General features: G+C 37.8%; 1 protein-coding gene across 3 annotated transcripts in view; it reads right to left on the bottom strand.

Annotated features, from left to right (window-relative positions):
- cadps2 (Ca++-dependent secretion activator 2) overlaps positions 1-17,884 on the bottom strand; it is a 154,313-nt gene that overhangs the window by 15,765 nt on the left and 120,664 nt on the right. For all 3 annotated transcript variants that reach the window (XM_053477639.1, XM_053477645.1, XM_053477651.1), the window contains exons 14-19: positions 13,716-13,817; positions 12,996-13,059; positions 11,985-12,108; positions 11,738-11,841; positions 6,145-6,301; positions 163-304 (exon numbers count right to left, since the gene is read on the bottom strand). In XM_053477639.1, the coding sequence (XP_053333614.1) occupies positions 163-304; positions 6,145-6,301; positions 11,738-11,841; positions 11,985-12,108; positions 12,996-13,059; positions 13,716-13,817 (693 nt within the window). The remainder of the gene's footprint in view (positions 1-162; positions 305-6,144; positions 6,302-11,737; positions 11,842-11,984; positions 12,109-12,995; positions 13,060-13,715; positions 13,818-17,884) is intronic.

Genomic DNA, 17,884 nt, shown 5'->3' with positions numbered 1-17,884 from the left:
CTCCAGCTGCATAAAACCATTCTGCACTAGATAAATAAATGACTTAGAAATCCTAAAAAATTATAAAAATGAACAAACATTTGATTCTGTTATCACGTCTGCTGTACACATGAAATAAATTGACCCGCAAAACATAAAAATTTGATTAGTTTAGTGTCTTACTTGACGGACTGCCAAGTCTCTTGCTCAAAGCCACGATGGACAGACTGTGCAATGGAGGACTCCATCAGATCAATATAGCGTACCACCAGAGGCATGTAGAGCTCCTGCAGGTGCTTGTGAAACGTTCCATTGCACAAGTGAGCTAGAGAAAGTAAAAAATGCAAATAGTTGGAAAGCTTTTAAACTGTAGTAAACATGTAGCGCTCTCTAAATCTCAAATACAACTTTGGCACAGACTCAAGGCCAAAACCAGACAGTGTTGCATAAATTGTGGAAGAAACCCTCTAAGAGACCACATTAAATTTATAATGGTTACAAATCCCTAGAAATGACTACTAGAAAAAAAATCTACAGTTTTCCCAATATAAAGTAACAAAAAAAATGTTGGAGAAAATATCTAGTAGTGTGTGGGATAGAAGAAGCAGACGAGTAAAGGTGGCACATTCCCACAAACTCCTGTGGGATTTCATCCTAGAAAGAGAGAGAGAGAGAGAGTCAGAGAGAGAGCGAGAGACAGAGAGAGAGGTGTCTCATTGGGCATCATTAGTTATAATTCCCTCTCACTCTGTTCCTTCATCATTAACACTAGCCTTTTTACTCTCGTGGGTGTGTGAGCACGTTTCACAACCATTTAACATCTTGCGAAGATGATGAAACTCATGTGTGCATTTAGTGACAGTAGCATGATGCAGCCTTCATGGCCAAGAGCTTGATATTTTAGATTTTTATATGATTAATTATAGTGGAATAAATGATTACCAAGTGTGCATATCATATATACACATACACACTATACAGTATATGATAGATATACAGTAGATATGACATGTATATTTGAATAGAGGCTGACTTTATTGAGACATTTATCAGCTTAATTGTAAAATTTTAAGATTTTATATCATATGCATTTAATAACATTATAGCACTGTGGTAGATAATACCCATAAAAATTCGTTTATCAGACGAAATTTTGAGCACACCAGATTTTTTAAAAGTAAATGTTTATGCAGTTAATTATGCATTAAGACAGATGTATAAAGGTTTTCTGAATAAAAATAGTTTTTATTTTTAATTAATATTTTTAAATATAGGCGACACAGTGGTGTAGTGAATAGGACTGTTGCCTTGTACCTCCAGGGTCTAGGTTTGATTCCCGTTTCTGTGAGCATGGAGTTTGCATGTTCTCCCCGTGCTTGGTGGGTTTCCTCCGGGTACTCCGGTTTCCTCCCACATTCCAAAGATATGCAGGTTAGGATAATAAGCGTTCCCAAATTGCCCATAGTGTGTGAATGAGTGTGTGTATATATGTCCAGGGTGTACCCTGCCTTGTGCCCTAAGCCTCCTGGGATAGGCTTCAAGTTCCCGCGACCCTGAATGCAGAATAAAGCGGTATAGAAAATGAGTGAGTTTTAAATGTAAGAAATAAAACAAAGACTGTGCTGTATGACTTTCCTATTTCTAGAAACTTACTAATTGTTACAGAAGCTCATATGCAAAACCAATTTCATTAATCTTATATAAATGTTTACTAACAGAAAACATCATCATATCAATGATTATATACTTTATTTTAGTAAGCAACATCAAATATGAACGATTATCCCTGTGAAAGAGCCGTTACTGTATATAGAATAATGCATTAACACTAAAAAATTAACAGAACAGTGCATTTCTCCTGAACTATTTACTTAAAATGTTTTTTATTTAGTACTTGGGAGAAACAGCCATTAATTGATCAGCATATTCAAAAATTTTACAGAAATGGATCCCGGATGAGGCCGCTGTCATGACAGCCTCCAAGCATTTGCTTTTCCTGGTCAATGTTAAATTACTTTTGTGTTATTTCTCAGTGTTGGTAGCGCAATTAATATAAAAAAAAAAAATGGCAGAAAAATTTTACAGTTGAAGAACACCTTTTTCATAAGCAGTTGACTGTAAACTTTTCAATTTTGGGGCGGAAATGATGGGCGTTCAGGTCAAACCAGGACTTTTGATTGTAAAGCATAACATAACACAGTTAGAAGAGAACTACTTTTATTTTTCTATATAATCCTTTGCTACATTAATGCAGAACTCCCAGCATTCATTAGTGCTGCTTCATGTCTGAAATGCTGAACTCCCCAGGACTACTTTAATGGTCCAACCACGTGGAAATGACTTGGAGCGATGTCAGGACTATACGTGGATGTGGCAGTAACTCTCAGTTTAGTTGCTGTAATGTAAAAGTGGTGTTTGGGAATGATTGAGTGTACAGTTCCAACAGACAGATGTGTGTCTTCTGCAAGCTGGCAGCAAGTTATCTGCCGATTTTTAACGATCAGAAATTACAGTCACTGTGTTCTACAGTGGGCTCCAGGCCACCTCAGCTGGGGTCGTCATTCACAGGAAAACGTTTGCACCATTTAAATGTTTTACTGCATGAGTCCCATTAAGGTACTGCACTTGAAGTTTTCTGTAATGTCAGTTTATCAGCTTCAATCATTCAGTTAAGTCAGTTGTACGCCTTCAATCAAGAGAAAATTTGCCCTGGTTTGACTTTAACACCCCTTGTATTTGAGAACTTCAGTTTTCAGGACTTAGCTGTAGAACTGTTTTATTTGTTAGTTTGTTCTAGTAGCTGAGGCTAACAATAGTGCATGATCCAATGTTAGAGAGTATAAAAATGAGGGCTGGGGTTACCTGCTTTGCCTGCTGGATACAATACAGATTTAAATTAAATATTTAAAGGAATAGGACATTGAATGCTGCGTAGGTTTTGGTGCTTTACTTATGAGCAGCAGATTAATAAATGCTGCTGTCATATGTAATCAAAAATGAGCATTTAAATGCTGCTTTTCCAAAGTTTTCTACCCGAGGGAGAATCAACTAGCAGTGATTGTTGCCCCTCCCTCATTCCGTTTGCCAAATTACTCCTACGCCCTTGCTAATAACCAAAACAATAATTCCCTCTTTTCTAAACAAATTGCAAGGTTTTCTCATTATATTTCAGTCTGTATGAATAGGAGTGCTGTGACAGATTAAATGACTGAATGCACAGCAGTGAAAAGTAATTAGAGGAAAAACAATATGATTCTACTTCAGCCTCACACAAACATGTGCACTAAAAAACAGACTCAAATACCTCTAAATATTTTAACTCTTAAGAGTGTCTTTACTCTGCCAGATATGGATTAAACAGTGTATTTTTTACAGTTTTTTTTATTATTAATTATTTATAGAAAATCTATATTTAACATATTACTGAAAAAAAATCACATATCATATATACTCCAGGAAAAATGGGTCGAAATGGATGAGGAAACAATTTAGGTAGAATGCTAAATACTGTATGTTTTAGAAGGATTTGCTTATAAGGTTTGCAAATGCTGTTAGCTTTCATTATTATACTATGGACCAGATATATATACATCAGACATATAATTTGATATGCCTGTCTTTACTGTTTATTATCACCACATAACTGCTGGGACTGCCCAATTAACACTGCAAGAGGTGATAATTGTTGAAAATGCTGCAAGTGGTGAAGATTGTCGACTGCAGTATATAAAAATCTCAGGACTAAAGTGGAAATGCAAGTACAGGAGTGTACGAGTGTAATTCTGTTAACAGATAAAAATTTTTGGTAAATTAACAAAATCCATGTAAGAACTATGTAGAGGTATTAACACTGCTGACAAAAAAAAAAATCCACTTTGAACTCTGTCAGAAAGCGTAACACTCAGTTGTGGATTTCTATGTTGAGTGTTCAAGTTAAACTTTTGTGCAAAATAACAGAACACAGTTATGCGAGTAGAAATTACCTTAATTTCTCTATATAAACCCATGCTACACTAATGCACTTATACTGTACCAACGTTTCACAAGCCCTTGGATACTATCAAGGTAGTAGACCAGAGTACGCCAGAGTCATGATCGGACTACCTGCTTCACGTCTGAAATGCCAGTTTGACTTGGACGCTCCTCATGTGTAAAACAATTTAGTAACCTCAACCTGGTGGGAGCCTAATTATACCTAATTGGGCCTGAAAACTAAAACTGAACTCAAAACAGCTTACTACTTCATAGTTCTGAAACACTTTCATTTTTCTGTGTCTCTAAATGTTTGTTAGAAAAAATAAACTACTCTTGTTTATTTATGGCCAGATATACAGTATTAAGGCAATACATCTTTTCTCCAACAGGAAAACACCACCAAGAACAAATCAGAGACATGCTGTGCTTTAAAACAAATGCAGTAGGTGTACAAATAATTACAGAGAAAAAGTACAAAAAAAATATGGGGTTAAATAGACGAGAGAAAATTATTAATAGTAAAAATGGTAAGAAAGAGTTGGGCATGGATACAGAAAGGAATGAGATACACTTTATGGTCAAAAGTATCCAAACACCTGCCCCTCTCACCCGTGGGGTGACCTTCTTCATACTTTTACCCCAAAGTTGTAAGCAAACAATTCTTTAGAATATCTTTTTATGATGTAGCATTGCAATTTACCTTCACTGAAACTAAGCGGCCCAAAAAATATGATGATCTTCTAGATAAAACAAATCCCATAAAAATTGTTTGCCTGAATTTTTGACTGAATGGGACACCTTTGAAAAATGAACTGGAATGGTGACTATACATCAGGCCTTTTCACTTCACTAATGCTCACATGGCTAAATAAGTAAATCCCCAGATCCACTCTCCAAAATGAAGGGGAAAGCCTTTCAAGGAGAGTGAAGGATGTTATAGCAGTAAAGTATGGGCAGATGCTGTGCCACTGCCCATAATTTTGCAATAAGCACATATGGGCACGGTAGTCAGGTGTCTACATAGTGTTTGACCATGAAGTGTATCTGGAAGGCAGTGAAATGAAGATAATGAAATTGAACCAAAAAAGATGTTAAATTAAACTTCTCAGCATAGGGGAAAGCTAATGTTATAAAAAAATAAATGACAATTCCCCATTTAATTAGATCTCAGTGGCGTCAAGTCTTTTTCAAAATACCATTTTATGGTTTTAGAACCATCAAAGAAAAAACATTAAAGATATTTTAGGACATGAAAAATCATAACTCTCTGAGAGGAAAATTGTCATGCCCCCCTGCATATATAACACTTTGCAATTTTAACTATTATTTAAAAAAAATTAACTAACCACTGAAGTAAATTTCAAACAAAATTAACCTGTGGCCCTACACTATTGCAACAAACATGTAGAAACGGATAGGAATCTACTTTGTAATCTATGTATAATTACCTTTGTGTATGACCTCCAAAATAATAATAACAACAGAACTGCCTTGAACACTTAAAAAAAAAAAAATGCTCAAAGAAAGTTAAATTCTCTGACTTTTACAGAATAGTCAAAGTGGTTTATAGAAATAATGAGTGTAACTTGAAAATACTGTGGCAAAAAGACCTTGGATGTAAAAGCTGAAAATAAAACATGGTCAAAAATTTAATTAAGCTCGGAAAGATACTGAATGTGTTGGGAAAGTGGACAAGGAAAACTTTATCTGTATAACTACAATATTGAGTTCTAGGCAATAAAGTGAGTGTGAACAGTTAAACTAAGGATAAGGTTGGGATTGTGGATAAGGTTGTTTCAGGTCTGTGAGAGCCTCAGGAATAATTTTTAGACATCGGATAATGATGGAACTAAAAGAACAGCTGAGTTCATTGACAGAAATCACCTTTTATAAATTTATGTTGGTTAAAATATTAGGCCAAGGAGATACAGATAGCAACGCAGAATATAAAGCATCATATACTGTATAGAGTAACCCAGTAACACTTACTCCTTTACTTCCTAATTACCTTGCAAACATTTGATCTGTACATAATGATAAGTACTTGTTTATGTATTTGATCTAGTTGTAACTTAATTTTATTTTACAATATGTTGTGATAACGGTGTCAGATGTTGATGAAGTGAAGAAATAAAAAAATAAAAATACATAAAAGATATACCTGAAATAAGAAGGATTATGCTCACTTACGATCAGTACGCAAGAAATTGTTAAGCAACTGGAAAAGAGGAAAGCTGTCCCAGGAGTCCTGTGGCTGCACTGCCAGAGCTGCATCCATGTCCACTGTGTAGAGAGACAAGAAGGTTTCAGCGTGCTCTGCCATTGCCTCAGGCCACCAGGAGAAAGCCTATAGTGCACACGCCCGCAAAAGCGTGAGGGCACGCACACACACACACACAAATAGAAACGCAGAGAGAGAGAGAGAAAGAGAGAGGGGGGGGGGAGGTGAATTATGGGCATTATATTAAGTCATATACAGCTTCATAATATAATTTATAAATTTCTTTAAAAATTTTCGGTGCTAAAACAGAACGAAAGGGGGCTGCGTTATTTCCATCACATAGCCATTCTACTGAAATTGCGTAAACTTGTCATATTCAGAGAAGAGTTATACAGCTATACACTGGAACCCTGAATTACAAGCATAATTCGTTCCGGAAGCGGGCTCATATTTAAAATAATGTACACTCAAATTATTCGTTCTACAGCCCCAAAAAATAAATACATAAAAATAATTAATACAAAATATAAAGTAAAAATAAAGAAGGTATAAAGTGAAATAAGCTGCACTTTATCTTAAAAAAAAGTAGAACAAATCCTGACAAAAAAGTGTTTCCGTTTATGCACACACACACACAATTTACCGGAAAGATTGTTTTATCAGAAAAATTAACAAGGAACATCATTAATGAGACAAAACTGAATCACTGCTGTTAAGTAAAAATAAAACAAACTAACCTGCACTTTACCTTTGAAAAAAATCATGACAAAGCAGTGTTTCCATTAGAGAGAGAGAGGGAGAAAGAGAGTGTGTGTCTGAAAGCTGGGGGAGGAGGGGAGGAGAGGTGTGGCATGAAGGCGAGAGGAGGTGTGTGTATGTGTGTGTCTGTGTGTGTGTGTGTAAAGGGGCACGGCATCCAATGACTAAGTGCAGGCTGATACAGAGAGGGAGAGAGAAAATGGATCTTTAACCTCTCTAATGAGACTTTCTTTTGCTTTACACGCGCGCACACACGTGTTATAATAAAAAGTACACGCGTGCTGTGTACACATGCATACAAACACAAAACAAAAGATGTTTTACGCGAACACATGTGGTCACAGTGTTATAGCAAACAGTACACGCGTGCACGGATGTTGATTATACCAGTAAGAGACGCGCACTAAGACCCAGCAGGGGAGACGATTACCCACAATTCCGCAGCACAAGAGAGAGAAAAACCATTGGCTCAGTTGTCATCACGTGACGATCAGTGCCAAAACAAAAAGCGCATGCGTGCTACATGATACTCGGTACCCGTAAACCAGGACTTATTCGTTTTTCAAGTCAAAATTTATTAAAATCTTTGCTAGTCGCAAACCATGTTACTAGCAGTCCGAGGTTCCACTGTATTTATAAAAATATAGCCATATAAGATATCTCAGATGTTTTAAAGATTCCTAAACGCACTTCTGAAACAAATTCTTGTATGGAATTTTGTATTAAAAAAAGATGGTATGTTAAAAATAACATATTTAGGGGATAATACATATTTATTGGTATGGGAAAATAAATAAAGCCAAGAAATCAGTCTTGAGTTATTTGGTCTGATTGTTTGGATTTGTCATCTTGTTGGAACATCTAGGGTCACCTGAATATTTAGTTTACTGACTGAATCTCCTCTAAGTCTCAGTGCATCACTCAATTTATGATGCCTTTGGAATCAAAGTAATGCTCCAGTTCACCTTACAGATTAGCAGCCCCATATAATCATGCTTCCATATCCATACTCCACAGTGGGTATCATGTTCTTGGTGTTAAATATTCAACTCTTATTTCTCCAAAACTCATGAGTTATGAGTATAAAAGATTTCCCAAATTTCATGTTTTCTAAATACTATTGCAAATTCCTAATTTTCTTTAGAGGTTCAAAACTAATTGAACAAATAAACAATCACAAATATTATGAATATTTTTAATACTTAGATGAAAAAAAAAATGAGTTTCCACTTTGGAGATTCTTTGCCAAGCCCTTTACTGTAGCTGTCTTTAGTTGCTGCTTGTTTATAGGTCTTTCTATTTTCAGTAAGTGAAAAGCATGCTCAATTGGTTGAGGTCAGGAGGCTGACTCGGCTTTCACGGTACATTATCCATTTTTACTGTGAGGCAGCATCCTAGCGGTTTTGTAGCATTTGACTGAATCTGAGCAGAGTGTATAGCTCGTCAATCAGCAGTCACATCGTTAATAAAGACCAGTTCCACTGGCAGCTGTACACACCCATGTTTGAAAGGTGATGTGGTATGCTTTGGATCATGGGTCCTTCCTTTCCTTCTTAACATACTCCTCTTTCAATCCTTCTGGTTTGAGTTAAACCCTAGGTATAAACACTCATAAAGCCACCTTTTGATTGTAGACTTTGATAATGATTTTAGCACCCCTATAGACACTATATATTTTATACATATATACCCACCAGAAGGAAATATGAATAAACTATAATTATCAGTTAGTCTCTGATGAACAAGCCGTGGGCGACAATGGCAAGGAAAAAATCCCCGAGATGGCAATAGAAGGAACCCTTGAGAGGAACCAGACTCAACAGGGAACCCGTCCTCATTTGGGTGAAATCAGATAGATACAGCAGGGATTCATTTGCAAACATACTGTGTGGTACAGTATGAGGCTGAAAGTTTAGTATAATGGCAAAGGTGTTTAAAATAATACAAGTCCACAGCCTAATGATGGCCTCCTTCACTTGCATAGGCACCTCTTTGGCTTTAATATAAAGAATTTCCAAGAACGGATACTAAATATAAATCTAGCCAAACCTTTCATATACATAATTTGTTATTAAAAAAAACTAATTAACTGGCTTTAACAGGCCATCAACCTGCTTATCCATCGGTTGCCCATTACTTTTGGATACAAGAAAGTGAAAGAAATAAAAATAATAATAAATCCTGTAATTCCTTAATGGTTAATGCCATTTTGTTTAGTTAAACCTCTTATTGGAAAACTGAATGACCTTATAAAAAACAGACACAAAAGAATAAACGAAAAATTAACATATAACAAATGTGTGCAACAGTTATGTTCAAGGTTCGACTAAATTCTACAGACAAAAACAAAAAGAAAACACATGTTATCAACCAAAAACTTAACAGATGACAGACAGGACAAAAAAAGACCTTGAGAGAAAAGAATATGGAAGCTCAATGGCTTAGGTACACACGGAGAAACCAAATCTATATCATCCCTCAGCAGCCATCAGAAAAACAAAACTGAGCCCTCACTGTGCTGGGCATCATCCAAAAAGCTTCAAGTGGCACTCAGAACCTGCTCCGAACATGTTCTGACCTTTCTTGCCAAACTATTTTAGAACCACTTAGTGTTTTTGGCAGTATTACTTACACACAAGCCACAGTCATTTCTCATTTCAGTAGATTGTTCATATACAACAGTATTACCCTTCACTGAAAGTAAAGGCTCTCATCTACTTTCTCTTAATACTGATGAAACTGTCAATGTCAATCCCCAAAGAATAATACTGTATTGCCATGTTTGACATTTCTGTTAAAATAAATCAGGTTCTCAGCTCTGGTCCTGGAGGACCCTCTGCCCTGCACATTTTAATGTTTTCTTAGCTCCCAGCACACCTGATTTAACTAATTAACAGTCTTTTTCTTTTTTTCAGGACCAGTGTTGAGAACGACTGAAAATAAATTGTGGGTGCGAACACCTAAAAAGTGTCTCAAATGTGATCAGCATTATAGTTATCATTATAAAAGCTCATCATGCACCTATGAATCTTACAATTGTGTTATCTCACTATTGCTTTTTGCCAGATTGTCATATGCATGTTCAAAGCATTATATAATCATGATAAACACAACTTTTATTAATGTAAAGGTATTCTTGAGATGAGTAAACAATGGACTGTTAGTTGTGACAGTTTGCACAGTATGCTTTGTGCATGCAAAAATAATAATAAAAAAGCACATGAAATTTATTATTATATCAAATGTCTTTTTGGCACTGACTGGAAAGGATCACACTGTCTCCTCTAAGGCAAATACAGATTTTTAAAAATGTTTTTATTCCAACTGACAAGGGTTTTATTGTGTGGCCGTATGACTTGCACTGGAATGTCTTTCGCGTTCATCCTTATAATGTAGATGCTGGCTTTTGCCCACTTAAAAGAGAGCTTAATTAGAGGCCCAGCCATTTTTGCTCCCCCTTAAAGGACAGGCAAGAACTCTCTGTCCATAACTGCGGACTTCAATCAAAAAGAAGTAGTAGAATGGAAAAAGTCAAATGAAAAAATGTGTGATGAGAACAGAAGAATGCTCTAAGATCTACTGAAAAATTCTATTGTGTGTGTATATCTTTGTGCCTCTGTGAGTGTGTATCGGGGCTGTATGGGAGCAAACACTAATTCTAGTGACATTCTGTACCTGGCCTTGAAGACGCTCATCTTTGAGCCTTTCAGAAGTAGCTCTTTTAATGGCACAGTGCCAACCGACCCCATTTATGACCCCTTTAAATGCCCTATCTGAAACACCACCACCAGCATTTAAATGTGGTTCCTACAAGCATTAAAAAGAATACATCAATGAGTCTTCCTGACTTAGCTGCTTCATCTTTCATCTACGTCTATATGGGGTCTGACACACTCTGTATGAATTCTCCCATTAGGAATTTCACAGATATGAAAATAACATTTTCAAAGACATGCTTCAAATATTTTAGTTTTTCAGTTGTGCTGCACACTGAAAGTTCCTCAGCGAATCCCAAATGAACAAAAACTATAAACACAAAAGGCACACAAAACCAGAAAACCAAGCAGAAAACAGTGATGTAAAATGACATTCACTATAACACAAAAAGCTACAACAAACATTCACTTACCTCTCGTCCCTTATGCATTTCCAAAAAAAAAAAAGAAAAAGACAATGCGAACAAGACAATTAAACAGATAGATCTTAAAAAACTATAAAATATAACAGGTTAAAAGGTATTCTTCAAAGCTTTCCATGATTTGACTATTCTCAGCAGCACCATGTCAATGTTTCCTTAGTAACAGCAAGTGGCAAATTCATCTTATTAGGTGCCAACACTTTAGCATTATCATCAACTTCACATGTGACAGATGTTTGTGACTAAAGCCCTAAAAATAACTCCACACCTTAGGAACAGATGTCTACTGCTACACATGCATTTAGGCAAATGAAATAGTCTCTGCCAACAAAGCCTCGACACCTATGATTGAAGGAAAAAAAAAAAGCACGTAGTTATTCGCTAAAGTTGGCCTTGGACAGATGTGCTGTAGGCGTTATTTACATCTACTGCTACTGTGAGCTGGTACTAGCTGTTTAACCAAGTATTCACCATCAGCCGTTTTGGTTACTTGGAGGGGAAATGCACAGTGTGATGCTAAATGATGACAAGTCGACAATAAACAAAGATTTGCCATTCCGTGTATCTGCTTTCCTACAGAATTCCCTCAGCTCATTCTCATGCTCCCTGATAAGCAGCAGCTAAGCGTTATTAAATCTGGTTGACTGTGAATCTGTGTGGTTTACCTCAGAATGATGCTCATCGTTTTGCTGAAGCACTTCGATACAAAGCTCCCCCAGACGCATCATGTCTTCTAGCTTCTTCTCTGGAGGTACCTGAGGACAGTCGGCTGGGGAGAGACGCAATAATCAGCTACATTTAACTAATGTGAGGATCATTTCAACCAAAGTCACATTTCTTTATTTCTATACTCATGTTTGCTGTAAGCATCAATTGTAAGGCTGTTATGATGAAATATGATGTGTATAAAACCTTCAAATTGGGCATAATCAGTCAGTTGGGTGTAGTTGATAAGTGCAGCCTTTTCCAAACAATTCTGAACAATCTTCTTCATCTCCTCAGCAGGGACTGGTGTAGTGATGTCTTTCATAAGAACCTATAACAGTAAAAAAAAGAAAAATGACCCAAGCAGAGTTGCCACTTAGGATTTCTAATTGTGCAGGAATAACTCTGCTTAATGCTGAACTGAATCACAGAGTAGCAAAAGAAAAATATGCTTTAATGGTCACATACACATTACACAACATATACATTATTTCTTTGCACACCCTTGCTTGTTAAGAAACTGGAGTAAAAGGGCAGGGTCAGCAATTATACATCGCTTCTGGAGCATGCAACACCTTGTTCAAGGGCCAACAGTGGTATCTTGGTGGAGCTAGGGCTTGAACTGCCAACATTTTGTTAAGTAACCCAGAGCCATAACCGGCTGAGCTACCGCTGCCCCATGTTTATATACGCTTGCTAATAATTTTTTTTGAATGGTTTGGAATCAGACTGACAACACAGTGACATAGTAGTTAACATAACAGTTCAAAGACTACAAATTAGATTAATTGGTATTTCAAAATTGCCTATAGTGAAAGAGGGAGTTTGTATATGAGTAAGTGTGTGTTTGTTCGCACATAATGGATTGTCACAGCATCCAGGATGCAGACTGCCTTGTGCTCCAATTCCCTAGACTTTAGGCCTTCCATGACCCTGCATAGGATAAGTGGCATATACTGTATTACAGTATATGCGTGAGTGAGAGTAAAATCAGACTTCCTGTTTTCTCTTTACATGCTAATTTCATTTTTATAAATCACTTTTGGTGGCACAGTGCCACCTATTAAGAACTGGTAAAGTTCACCTTTGTACGTCACATAGAGGGAAACTGCAACTTTGCAGTGGGAACTTAATTTGAAACTTCATTTAACACAGGTCTCCATCACTCTTCTCTATGTTTATTGCAGTGAACAAAAACCCGCAGATTTATATACTTACTCTTTCTAAAAGTGACAGTGTGGCTTTTAAAGCCCCTTCTGGGCGTCCAAAAGGGAAACAATACCTACAAACAGCAAACAAAGAAAATTAAACACCCAAACCCAACTGGCTATCAAGATCAATTTTATGCTTAACTTATCTTAATTTTAATAGCATGCAATGTATAATAAGGTGATGGTGCACTGCAATGATATTTTTCTGAGATTAGGAAACAAATTTTCCTAATGTAAAGCAGGAAGAAAGCAGAACAGGTGTTAGAGCATTAATAGTAAAAAAAAAACGAAATAAAGACTGAAAAAGACTGGCTAGTGGTTATGGACGCTGTGGGCCACAGCTGTGAGTGAAAACCCTCAGTGGAGTGGCATGCTGTTAGCCTATGAACCTAAGGAGGAATTGTGACTGAGAGCTTTAATAAATTGAGGCTGATGGCTCTCCGTTTACCCTACATTTGCATCACTAAAGTTGTTTTATAGCTATTGTCTAGCTACTGTTCAGCTTATTCTGTGTTCCTGCTTCAGGACGATAGACTTCGTTAATTGGTGTTCTTAAATCTCTACAGATAGAAGCAGCAGCAGTCTAGGTAAATGTCACAGTGATGCACCTTACTAGTGTTACACACAAATAAAATTATGTTAAAACTTTAACTCTTTGAATCTTCAACTGCCTAACAAAATATTGTAGCAGTATCATGGCTCAGGTGCTTTTTGAATCAGTTCCCACCTGAAATGTGTGATCTGGTTCTCTAGCAGTGTCAGCAGCCTGACCCTTATCTCTTCAAACTCCTCCTGTTCCTCCTCTGTGATGGTACCCATACCGTCAGGCCTGAAAAAGAAATGCAATACATATATGATTCTTGTAGCTTTTATATGTTTTATGTACTCGAAATTAATACATAATTAGAAATAACTAAATGCGCTGAAAGGCCTTAAGGAAGGAACATTAACTGTTCCCACCAAGTTGTAAGCAAATAGTTGTATAGAATGTCACAGTATGCTGCAGCATTATAATTTATATTTACTGTAACCGAGTGGCCCAAACCTGTTCCAGCACGACAATGCCCCCGCATACAAAGCAAAGTCTGTGAATACTTGGTTATGTTTGATGTGAAAGAACCCGAGCAGGCTACACAGCGCTTACCTCAGTGACACAAAAAACACAAAAATCTAGGGATAAACCTTCTCAGAAGAGTGGAACATCGCCACAGTAAGGGAGATGTAGATGTCATGGTCAGGTGTCTATGAAATTGTTACATGTATATTAATACAGATTAACTTACTTAAATTTGTTATTATAAATTCATAATCATTAAATATTTGAAAACAGACCTTCACCAGTACGCGCTTATACTTTTATTTAAATTTCTCCCAACTATATTACAAACTGAGCCATGGTTAAAGATAGGTCCAGATTCCAGTTTCCACAATGTAATTTAGCCCTTTTTATCATGTTTAATACAATAGCTTATAACGTTAAAGGATTCCACTTCCACCACCAATATAATGCCCCCCAAAAATGTTGGACTAGTGAAAAGTATGAACATGTACAGCACTCAATTATTGGTCTGCACTCCCATTGCATGAATTACTGCAGCAATGCAGCGTGGCATGGAGGCCATCAGTCTTTGGCACTGCTAGAGTGTTATGGAAGCCCAGGTTGCTCTGATCACAGCCTTTAGCTCTTCTGTGTTATTGGGTCTGGTGTCTCACATCTTCCTCTTCACAACACCCCATAGATTCTCTATAGGGTTTTGGTCGGGGGAGTTTGCTGGCCAATCAAGCACAGGGATACCATGTTCCTTAAACCAGATGATAGCACTGGAAAGTCCTGCTGGAAAATTAATTCAGCATCTCCATAAAACTAGTCAGTAGAGGGAAGCATGAAGTGCTTTAAAACTTACTAGTAGATCAGTGGACTAACACTAGCAGCTGGTGTTAGTCTCCCCAAACCACCACCAACTGTGCAAACTTTACACTGCACCTCAAGCAACTTGAATTCTGTTCCTTCAGACTCTGCAACCTTGATTTCCAAACGAAATGCTAAATTTTCTTTCATCTTCAAAAGAGCACTTTGGCCCACTGAGCAATAGTCCAGTTTTCTTTTGTCCTCCACCCAGGTAAGACACCTCTGATGTCTCTGGTTCAAGACTGGTCAAATTTATGATAGTGAGCTGTTCTAAAGTGACTAAAACTCTTTGACAACAGGTCAAAAGGGAGACCAAAGGGATGGCCCTTTCAGCCATAGCAAGAGAGGTTGGTAATTCAAAATCTGTGATTTCTATATATTGCAAGTTACAACCTCACAAACTTATTCCAGTTCCCCAAAAAGGGTGGTCGTCCACAAAAGACAAATGCAAGAGAGGACAGGATAATGTGGAGAATCTCAATGGGCAATCGGTTCAACACTGCAGCTGGGATTGCTCGCCAATTCAGTGCTAAACAGCCTAAGGATCTGTCTTATCATACAGTGTCCCAACGTTTAAGAGAATTTAGACTGAAAGCCGACTCTGCAGTGAACAAAGCTCTCATTAGCAGAAATATTTATGTTCATCGACAAACTGGAGAAAGACTGAACCCAAAGTGTGTTAAGAAGTCAGTGGAAGGTTAGGGGAAAGCGTCATGGTTTGGGAGATGTTTTTCTGCAGCAGGAGTTGGGGCTCTTATACAGCTACGGGACAGAGTAAATGCAAATGTTTATTAGACCCTTCTTCAACAACATGCGGTTCCTTCCCTGAATTCATCAACCAGCAAATTTCATGCATAATAATGCCCCCTTCACACAGCAAAAAAGGTAAAGTCATGATCTATACCCAATAGAAAACCTCTGAAAAATTCTTGCCGACAAAGTTATGGCCAAAAACCCACTACAGTCACCAAACTGTGAAAGAGACTGGAAGAATAGTGGACCAAAATCACACCAGAGCAGTGTGAGCGACTAGTTATGTCCTGTGACTGCAGATGTGCTGAAGTCATTTAGTTTAAGGGCCTGTACACTTCCTATTGCTGACTACTGTAACCTTCAGAAATTTTTGTTGAAATCGTTCTCTGTGCTACAGTCATTGCTGGTTCCTAATTTTGATCATTGTGTCATCATGTACAAAAAAAAGATTTTTTTATTCCAGTGACTTGATAATTTTGTAAAACACTGTTCTATTAGCATGGTATAGCCACAACAAAAAAAATTATTTAAATGTTGAGCGATTAACTTTACATTATTTCTGAAAAATCAAATGTTCTCTAATTTTAATAAGACACAAAAATCATCTTTGTATATACAAAGTAAAGGAATAAATAACATTAACAGTAAGCAAACTGTGGGTCGAGCGGTTCCGGTAGTGAAGAAATAATGAAGTCCTGATGTGAGGGCTAGTTATACAGACTATAAAGCAAAAAAATATTATAGTTCATTGTTCTTAGTCCCTGCCACAGGCTCCTAGAGTCACTCTGTGCAGCTCGCATAAGGCAGTGTCCATGTCCGCTTGAGGCGGGTTATAAACGGCGCTGACTATGACCCATGTGAACTTCCGAGGAAGGTAAAAAGAACGACACATGGACAGTAGTTCCAGGTTGGGTGTGTAGGAGCGTGTGAAAGGAACAACGGTCGCACTATTGCACCAGCTGCTGTTTACCATTAAACACACACCACCTCCCCTTGACATCTTCGATTCCAATGTCCTGTCCAGGCAGTGAAGCGAGAAGAACTCGGCTGGCTGAATGGCCTGGTCCAGAACTGCTGGGTTCAGCCATGTCTCAGTGAAGCAGAGGAGATTGCAGTCCCGAATGTCTCTCTGGAACATTACCCTGGCCCTGAGGGCATCGAGTTTGTTCTTCATTGACTAGACGTTGGGGAGCAGGATGCTAGGTAGAGGTGTGCGATGTGCACGGGCTCTTAGCCTGTTCCTGACGCTGGCTCATTTCCCTCGGGGCCACCACTTCACGTCACATCCTTTTGTTCTCCCTCAGCATCTCACTCGGCCAGCTCTGATCCGGAGCTAAAAACGTTGAATTGTGAGTACATTGTACACCAATAGAAATAAGAGTATCTCTATCATACTTAATGCTCTCAATGGTGGTGATTTTACTAGTTTAAATGCCCTTGCTGATGGAAGAAGGTTTGCATTCAAAATCTCACAATACATAGCCCCATTCATTATTTTCTTTACATGGATCAGTTGTCCTGGTCCCTTTGCAGAAAAACAGCCCCAAAGCATGATGTTTCCACCCCCATGCTTTACAATAGGTGTGGTGTTATTTATATGCAACTCAGCATTCTTTCTCCTCCAAACACGACAAGTTAAATTTTAACCAAAAAGTTATATTTTGGTTTCATCTGACCATATGACATTTGCCCAATCCTCTTCTGGATCATCCAAATGCTCTCTAGCAAACTTCAGATGGGCCTGGACATGTACTGGCTTAAGCAGGGGGACACGTCTGGCACTGCAGGACTTAAGTCCCTGGCAGCACAGTTTGTTACTGATGGTAGCCTTTGTTACTTTGGTCTCAGTTCTCTGCAGGTCATTCACCAGGCCCCTGCCGCGTGGTTCTGGAATTTTTGCTCACAGTTCTTGTGATCATTTTGAACCCACAGGGTGAGATCTTGCGTGGAGCCCCAGATCGAGGGAGATTATCAGTGGTCTTTTATGTCTTCCATTTTCTAATAATTGCTCCCACAGTTGATTACTTTACACCAAGCTATTTGCTTATTGCAGATTCAGTTTTCCCAGCCTGGTGCAGGTCTACAATTTTGTTTCTGGTGTCCTTTGACAGCTCTTTGGTCTTGGCCATAGTGGAGTTTGGAGTGTGACTGTTTGAGGTTATAGACAGGTGACTTTTTACTGATAACGAATTTAAACAGATGCCATTAATACAGGATAGAGGAGGACAGAGGAG

Source organism: Clarias gariepinus, chromosome 2 (genome assembly GCF_024256425.1).
Source record: "Clarias gariepinus isolate MV-2021 ecotype Netherlands chromosome 2, CGAR_prim_01v2, whole genome shotgun sequence".
NCBI classification, from domain to species: Eukaryota; Metazoa; Chordata; class Actinopteri; order Siluriformes; family Clariidae; genus Clarias; species Clarias gariepinus.
The sequence above is the reverse complement of the archived record's forward strand: the minus strand, read 5'-3'. Positions and strand labels throughout refer to the sequence as shown.